Source organism: Otolemur garnettii, unplaced genomic scaffold (assembly GCF_000181295.1).
Source record: "Otolemur garnettii isolate 467f Iridium unplaced genomic scaffold, OtoGar3 scaffold00040, whole genome shotgun sequence".
NCBI classification, from domain to species: Eukaryota; Metazoa; Chordata; class Mammalia; order Primates; family Galagidae; genus Otolemur; species Otolemur garnettii.
Window position 1 is genome coordinate 208,186 of NW_003852435.1, and position 8,808 is coordinate 216,993.

General features: G+C 36.5%; 1 protein-coding gene across 1 annotated transcript in view; it reads left to right on the forward strand.

The window, feature by feature from the left end:
- Window positions 1-8,808, forward strand: part of LOC100961950 (von Willebrand factor A domain-containing protein 8) — a gene marked incomplete at its 5' end in the record, with an annotated part of 309,966 nt that overhangs the window by 183,537 nt on the left and 117,621 nt on the right. The window contains 4 exons of the mRNA XM_012805376.2: window positions 5,551-5,661; window positions 6,560-6,624; window positions 7,050-7,175; window positions 8,156-8,265. Of these exons, the coding sequence (XP_012660830.1) occupies window positions 5,551-5,661; window positions 6,560-6,624; window positions 7,050-7,175; window positions 8,156-8,265 (412 nt within the window). The remainder of the gene's footprint in view (window positions 1-5,550; window positions 5,662-6,559; window positions 6,625-7,049; window positions 7,176-8,155; window positions 8,266-8,808) is intronic.

The following is an 8,808-nucleotide window of genomic DNA, read 5'->3' on the forward strand; positions in this document are numbered from 1 at the left end:
GCGCCTGTGGTCCCAGCTACTTGGGAGGCTGAGGCAGGAGACTCGCTTGAGCCCAGGAGTTGGAGATTGCTGTGAGCAGTGAATCCATGGCACTCTACCCAGGGGGACAGCTTGAGGCTCTGTCTCAAAAAAAAAAAGAAAAAAGAAATAACAAATATAGGATGGTGTCTTATTTTTGGGGAAACATGGTAGTGAGAATTCTAAAGATCTAAATTAATCTGTACTATATCCATGGAAATAAGTCTGATGTTTTCTATACCTGTTATTTAGCTATTATTTACCGAGTCCTATACTAAGCATATTATTCATTTAACAAATACATATCATGTGCCTACCATTGGAAATACCACATTAAACAAAAAATGTAAAATCTCTGTCCTCAGAAGCCTATGTTCTGGTGCAGAAAGGTGGACAATAAACAAAATAAATAATTATATCTTAGAGTAGAAGATGAGAAGCAAGAGACTGTAAGATGGCAATTTGAAATAGAAGAGGCAGGGATTGCCTAACTGAGCGAGGGTGATATTTAAACAAAAACTTGATGGAAGTGAGGAGAATAGATATCTGGAAGGAAAGAGAACAGATATCCAGGAAAGGGAATAATAAAGTCAAAGGCCTTGAGGCTGGCACTTGGCTCTCCATTGTTAAACAAGTGTGGTGGGAAAGTTGAATGGGGGTGGGAGGGAGTAAGAGGTAAAGGGAATACGCTGTGGGTGGGAGTGGGGATGGCATGGCAGGGGCATTAGGAAGCAGGTTACATGGTCTTCAGGCCACTGAAGTTTCTGGGCCCAAACTATGAATGAAAGGGAAGGCATTAGGGTTTTGAGCAGAGGACTAGCATGATCTGACTCATTTTTAAAGAATTTCTTTAGCTGCTCTGTAGTGAGTATTCTAAGGCAGAATGAGGGAGGCTAGTTAAGACATTTTTGCAATGACCCAGGTAAAAGATAACGGTGGTTTGGAGAAGGGGGGAGGTCATAAATAACAATAGATTCTGGCTATATTCTGAAGATAAGAACAACAAGATTTCCTAACAGATCGGATATATGTGTTCAAAGAGACAGTTAAGAGTAACTTTAAGGTTTTGGACCTGAGAAATTTGGATGAACTAGACATAAACTGGAGTGGGGAAGGATTCAATTTGGGAGGAAGTCTCAGATGATGTTTGATTAAACTTGAGATGGCCGTTAAATACAAGTAGCTGGAGCTCAGTGGAGAGAGGTGAGAACAGGAAACACAAATCTGGGAGTTACTGGCATATGCAGGTCACTTAAAGCCATGAGACTGAAGGGTTTCACCAAGAGAGTGAATGTGATAAGGCAGGGAAGTCCAAGCACTAAGCTTTAGCTCAATAAAATTTTAAGAAATTAGGAAAATGAGGAGGAATCAATAACAGGGATTAAGAAGGAGTGGCCATGGGCAGTACCTATGGTTCAAGGAGTAGGGCGCTGGCCCCATATATAGGGGGTGGCGGGGTCAAGCCTGGCCTGGCCAAAACCACACACAAAAAAAAAGAATGAGTGGCCAGTGAAGTAGATGAATAAGTCAAGGAGTGTAGTACTCTGGAAGGCAAGCGATGAGTGGCTCAAGGAGAAGGACCCATTGTTAAATGCTGACAGTGTGTCAGTGAGAGATTACATACATTATCTCGTGTTATTCTTACAACTGCCCAGGGAGGTAGCTGATATCCATATTTACGTATAAGGAAACTGATGCTCAGAGGGTTCAAGCAACCTCTCCAACAGATACATAGCAGAACTGAGATGAAACCAAACTCGATTGACTCTACCAGAATTAAACTTCACCCAATCTCTCACTTACTACAGATTTGGGGGGAAAGATTCGTTTGAAAAATTAGAAAGTATTCATAATAGGCAATTCTTTTAAATAAAAAAAGCAGTACTGTTACATGTAAGTATTCAAAGGGAAAACTATTACCAAGAAAGAATACTTTTAGACTGTGATCAAGAGGAAAATATTGCATAAATAACATGTCAGTAGTTCCCTGAGGAAATGTCAACTTTATAAGTTTAGTCCTTGCCTACATAATTTTCATGAATTACAAGTTAAGGTTTTTCTGCTTTTGTTTTTACATTTCGATACTTTCACTTTCCCCTAGAAGCAGAATTTATAAATATCTAGATACTGCTCATAAAAATTTGTGTCCAGAAAATTAGAATGAGAATTTTACTTTATAAATTTCCAGTAATATATCAATGCTGTTGGAATAAATTCTATAGCCAGAACAATCCATCATGAGAAGCATGCGATGTCTTGGTGGTTTATAATTCAGTAACTGAATCAAATTTGAATCAGAATCTAAATTTGGGGTATTTTTTTCAAACAGTCTTGCCAAATTCTTAGCTGTCAGATTATCTGTCGAATTTACATATGCAAATTCTTTTAAAGCACCAGATTTTTAGATTCTCAGCAAGTGTTTTATTTTCTCAATAGATCCAATTATTTGGCAACATTGTTGTTGAATACTGTGTTCCATTACAATGACTTTCATCAAAGAAAACATGTTTTTCATTATAAATCTGCACTTGACTTCCATGGCCAGGAGCACCTGGTCTCCTGGTGTTCTTGCTGCTGCCTTCCGTGCTCAGCTGGTAGGGAGACTTCCTCTCTGTCTTCTCCACTGCCTCCTCTTTTCCCAGAGAGGGTGTCTTAACTGTCTATTTTATAATATGGCCCTGTTAGGACAGACCTGTTGAATTCCATATAAGCAACACAAAGCTGTGAAATTTAACAACTGATAAATAATTCTAGCAGAATAAAAATAAGTGGACTGCCCTCAATTCCTTCTTCCTCATGCTGCCCTAACTGAAGCTGAAGCTAAAATATTAGAGAAGTACTTCCGTGAATTCACTTATTGCATATCTTTTTAAAATAAAGTTTTGCTACAGATGCATTTTCCCCAGTTAGTTTAAGAAGTTATTCAAAAATTCCTTGCTAAAATAAAATCTTAAGTGAAGAAAGGGAAACTTTGCCATGCCTAAAAATAAAGACCCTTCCCCCACCTCCCCATGAGATTATTTATTACATCTGTACAAAGTTTAGAATTTCAGACTTTGGGACATTGAGGTCATCCAGAGGTTACTTTTCTCCCAGTCAAATACAAACATAATAAAATTGCTCACTCGCTTCTCCCTGCCCCCCTTAAGGGAGTGCCAAAGCCACAGTTACATGTACTCATGTGTGACGCAAAATTCTATTTTTAAACTCAGACAGAATCTATCATTAGTCATTTACAGAAGGAAACCATTAACATCTAGAAGGATGGAGCCACAGAACTCCTTCATGTTGCCAATTGCTTATAAAACTAATTCTAAATACAGCCATGGCTGGAAATATATACATGTTTTTTGTCACCTAAAAAGATACGGTTTTTTAATTAGCTCATGCCAAGTTATGAGCCTATCAGTATTAGACCCTAAAAAGGAAGAAAATGGAAAACTACACTAACTTATTTTTCTGCTTAATCATTTCTGTTTAATCAACTGCTTATCCTTCTGCGTAATCATTTTTGGGATAAAATATTATTCTGAGAACTTTTTTTGCTTAGAAAGGTTAATATTCCAAATTGCTTAGGTGCTAAGAATTCATGTTAATGTTGTACATATTTATCAGACAAGAGGGCTTTCTGCATTAAAACGTATTTGCTCATGAAAGATTTAATCTAGAATAGAGACTTGGTAAATTTTTAACTTACATGCTTTCCGAAGGAAAACATTAAGACATCACTACCATTTTCAAAACTTTCAAGTGCCAGCGAATAATACTTCTTATATGTTAATTTCTAAAAGAATAGTTCTAGCACACGTTCTTACATATTACACAGAACGATGTATTCTAAGAGTGATGTTTGTGTAAAAAGAATAGCTTTGTTAATGTGTTTAGTAAAATTTTTTAATACAGCCAAGATTCAAAGTATATGGTATGGAAAAAGATACGTCGTGCAAATACTATTTTAATTCTTGACTGCTTCAATGATATTAGCCTGTAAAATAAATTTGAAACTACACTGTGGGGCACTCAATTTGCAGAGGCATCATTAATCTTTTTGCATTTCTTTTTACTTCTCTAGCTGGATTACATAACAGAGGGCAAGGGCCATGATTCATTCACTGTTGTATTCTCCTTTGTGCTTTAAATATAAGCTGCTCAATAAGATTTATGGAATAAATGAACAAACCCTTCATATGTGATTGTTTTCTGTATTTTTCACAGTGTATATTAATTCTTTGTGTGCTTTGTGACTTTATTTTTCCCAAAGGAACTTCGTACAGTGAAAAGTTTATAAAGGTTTATTATAACTAGAAGAACCCCAAATTTAAAACAAAACAAAAAACCGAGAATTAAAGAAAAGACGATTGCGTAACAATAAGGCCTGACAAATAACTTGCAGGTGCCTTTTGGCAAAGCTGCTAATGTAATCTTCCAACATCTTTATATTGTAACCAAAACCCCCAGCTTCTTTGTGTCCCTTTAAAATGTTTAATCTTTTCTGGCTTTCTCAGTTTTAAGTTCTTAATTTCATGTATTTCTGTTCATGTGTTTCAATGCTTACCGTTTCTTTTCTTTAAAAAATGCTATTAATCTCAGTGAGATTACTTCCCTGCAGAGCTGTGATTAATAACACAGCTGAAGAAATCTCTTGTTTGTACATTATTACAGCATCAGTTATGAAAGATCTTCATAACTTAAGTGAATTTGCAGATGGGGAAACACTCACTGCTAGTTAGGTTCTCGGACTCCTTCATACTTCTTGCTAAGCTATCTTTACATCTGTTTTGTACCTCTTTTTGAATTGAACCTGGATTTACGAAGAGAATAAATGAGATTTAATTATACACAATGTAAGAGAGCTTTCCGCAGAGCATTCTCCAAGTGTAATTTTTATAAAAAAAATGAACTTTTAAAAATTATCAATCCTCTTAATTTCCTTGTTACTATCTAATAAAATAGAATCATAGTTCAGCTAGCTTATATTTGGAAGAGAATACTTTTAAGATAAAAATCTTCAAAGAGAATACCTCCTGCACTACATAATTAGAAATATCTGCATAAAACCACTTAAAACTTCTGGATTAAGGAAAAATTCTGTATTAAGAAAAATTGTTTAGTGTCTTTGTGCTATCTTTTAAGTATTTCAATATTGTCTTCGCTTTAGTTTATCACTACACCCTTTACTCTTAGGTTGCCAAAAGGCTGCTGCTTTTAAAAGATAAGGAACAGGCGGTGCCCGTAGCTCAGTGGGTAGGGCGCCGCATACACCAGGGCTGGCGAGTTCAAACCCAGCCCAGGCCAGCTAAAACAACGACAACTGCAAAAACAACAACAAAAATATCCGGGTGTTGTAAGTGCCTATAGTCCGCTTCTTGGGAGGCTGAGGCAAGAGAATCGCTTGAGCCCAAGAGTTTGGGGTGGTGACTGTGACGCCACGGCACTCTAACCAAGGCACAGCTTAAGACTCTGTCTCAAATAAATAAATAAATAAATAAAAGGAACAAACATTGAGCTTTTCACTTTTCTCTTTCTTTTCAGAGTAATGTCATCTTGTTGTTAGATACCACTGGCCAGGCCCTTCGCCGTCTCATCCTTCCTTTAGAAGAGGTTGTATCTCAGAAACTTTCCTGGTGGAACAAGGAGGAATCTGTAAGGAATACCAGATTTGTCCAGTAAATTGCCAAGGATTTTCTCCAGCTCTCTAAGCAGAAAGATGCATGCCTGTCCGTCCCTTTCAGTGTCTTCAATTTACTATAATGCCCAAGATAATTCCCTTTTTACATACTTGTAGATATTGACATAATACAAATATATAGATACAGAAACAGGTATAATTAAGTATAAATAGCTTCTTTTTGTGTCCATCACACTCACATAAAGATTTGCCAGAACTGAACTAAGAATAATAGGGCATTAAGAACTATTGAACTGCAAAATTCATGAAATTGAATATTTCAAATCATGCCGTCAATTTGGGTTTTCCAGTTACATAGGTATATTTTGGATTTATATGACAAAGCTGTAAGTATGACTCCTGATTTATTTCCCCTATTAAGCTAATATAAAAGCACTTTAGACCAACTCAAGAGAATTTATTTCATCATTCAGAAAAAGGTAAAAGATATAAAATAAGGCTTACTCCTTCCCTGCAGGGCATATAGTATATACTTAGGTCTTATAAAACCATGAAGAAAAGAGATTTTTTAATATACCATAAATGTATTCAAATCTAAGAAACAAAGTATTTTCCTGTGTGTTTGTGTTACAATATAAATTCCATGGCTTATCACGAGATAGCATGTTTATTTCTAAACAGCATTTGGTATTATTTAAAAAAAATTATTCTGAAGAGGTCTTAGTACATAGTTCACAGTAAATTTCAAAATATTGTTTAAACCAGGTTACCATAGAAGTCTTGGATTAGAATAACAGCTTCTTTGAGAATCACATGCTTTACCCATTGAAGAATTTGGGGAAGCAGCTAACAAGAGAAATGACTACACCCAGCAAATTTAATGTGAATATTTTGTTTTGTTTTTGTCTTTAGGAAACGTACAAAATGTGTAAAGAATTTTCGCACAAAAACTGGCTAGTATTCTACAAAGAAAAAGGGTGAGCGCTCTTCATTTAGAAGATTTAAGCTAGGATCCTAAAATTTTGTCTATTCTTTTTCCTGTTTTAGTTATACTTGTTTATTATAAAACGAATGTAACCAAACTATAAATGTTTTTGTACAAAAGTGACTCTTCCCACATTACAGAATATTGAGAAATAGACACAAGAAAAGCTCGCGGCCCTCGCAGTTCCATGACACAGCCACTGCTGACACGGCAGCGGTCACGTCTCAATTCTGAACCCTGACATAGTTTAGAATTTTGTATATCTGTTTTTTTTCAATGAACAGTTTTATATTGTATTACTTCGTCTTTAAAAAAATTCTTTTTAGGGCTATATAATATATCAAGAAATGATTATGTCCTGCTCAACTATTATCCTCACTATTTCCTTCCTGATAGCGTTTTCTTCTTCTCTTTTAGGAGTAGCCTGACTGTGCTGGATGTTCTAGAAGGGAGAACTCATACCATCTCGCTCCCCATTAAACTCAAGGCAGTTTTTCTTGTAGCAGAGGACAAATGGCTTCTGGTGGAGAACACAACGAATCAGTGGGTAGCTCTCTGCAGCATCTCCGAGTGTGCTCAGCCTGATCTGTCCTCATCCGACCTTCATACTCTTCTGTCCTCCTTGGGCCTAGCTTTAAACAATTTCAATATTTGGCAACATTTCTGTAGGTCGGAGTTAGGAGAAGGGAAGGGGGTGGAGAGAATTAAAATAGATTGTCACTTCTCAGAGTAGACCTTGAAATTAATGGTAAAAAATGAATTTCACATCTTTTTATATTTATGGGGGCTTTTTCTTATTAACACGTTAAGGATTCACTGTATTCTTGCCAAACTAGAGATACTTCAAAGTAGGTTTTCGGTTTATCCTTTTTAGAGAGCCACAGTCTTCTTCCTGAAGCTCACTTTTTTATAACTCCACAGAACTCATACCTGAGAAGTTTCTTTCTGTTTTTATCTTGCACATTCTTATTTGTTTGCGATTATGGTTATGTTTGTGTGGCCTCACCCTGTTGGACCACACCCTTCTTGATGAAAGGCAGTGTGTGGTGCTAGACATATGTAGAGGGCACAGTAAACTCTGGGTCCCCCACCCTCGGGCACAGCATCCACTAGCTAAGTGCAGGTTCCGCGTGCCCTTCTGCTGAGAAGCGGCAGAATTTCTGACTATATGTCTGTATTTTAGAGATTATAAAGTTAAGTAGGTCAAGGAGACTTCAGTGGAGAGGACTCCTTGATAATAAGAGTGTGCCCCATTAGAATTGCTTTTTTTTTTTTTTTTTATAGTCCTTCCTTTTATAGAAAGTATTTGCTTTTTGGTTCACATTTATTACTGCGTTGCTATTGTGTACTGCTCTTTAACACGATGTTGAGAAGTTATTTGTTAATCCACGATGAAGCCATGAAACTGCAAATTAGATTATAAAAAGAAACTGAGGGGGTATCTAATTTTTCTCATTCTGCCCTTACCATTGCTGGAAAGAGAAAAACTTTTCACTTAAGTTAGCCGTTTTGTCTGTTTACAGGAAATACCTTTTAACGAAGCCTGCACACATGGAACCTGAGGGCAGTGGGGTTTGCCAATTGTATTTGTTGAAAGAGGAGCCGCCCAGCACAGGGTTTGGGGTTACGCAAGGTAAATACTATGTTCTCTGTGTTTATGGCTGTGTGGGGACTTGCCAGTACACATACTGTACTCTAGAATCATTTAAGAATAGCATTTCCCTATATCAAGTTTACACTAAAAGAAAAAACTTCGTCACTACACTAGAAAAAGTAAATAAGAATCAACCCTCTTTCAAGTTATCACAAGGCTCACTCAGTTATCAAAAGCTCACTCTTTTGATGCTTGCTCTCGATTTTTTTAACTAACAAATCAAATATTTTATTTGTTTTGGGTTTCAAGTGTAATTTACGATAGCGTCTTTTCTTTTTTCCATAGACCATCAGGATTTCTTCTTGATTCATCACATATTGGGGGATTGAATAATTCCTATGAAAAAAATCTAAAACACACTATTGCCAATACTGGGTTGTATCAATTTTATATATATATATTTTTTTTTTCTTTTTTTTTTGAGACAGAGCCTCAAGCTATCCCCCTGGGTAGAGTGCTAAGGCATCACAGCTCACAGCAACCTCCAACTCCTGGGCTCAAGTGAGTCTCCTGCCTCTGCCT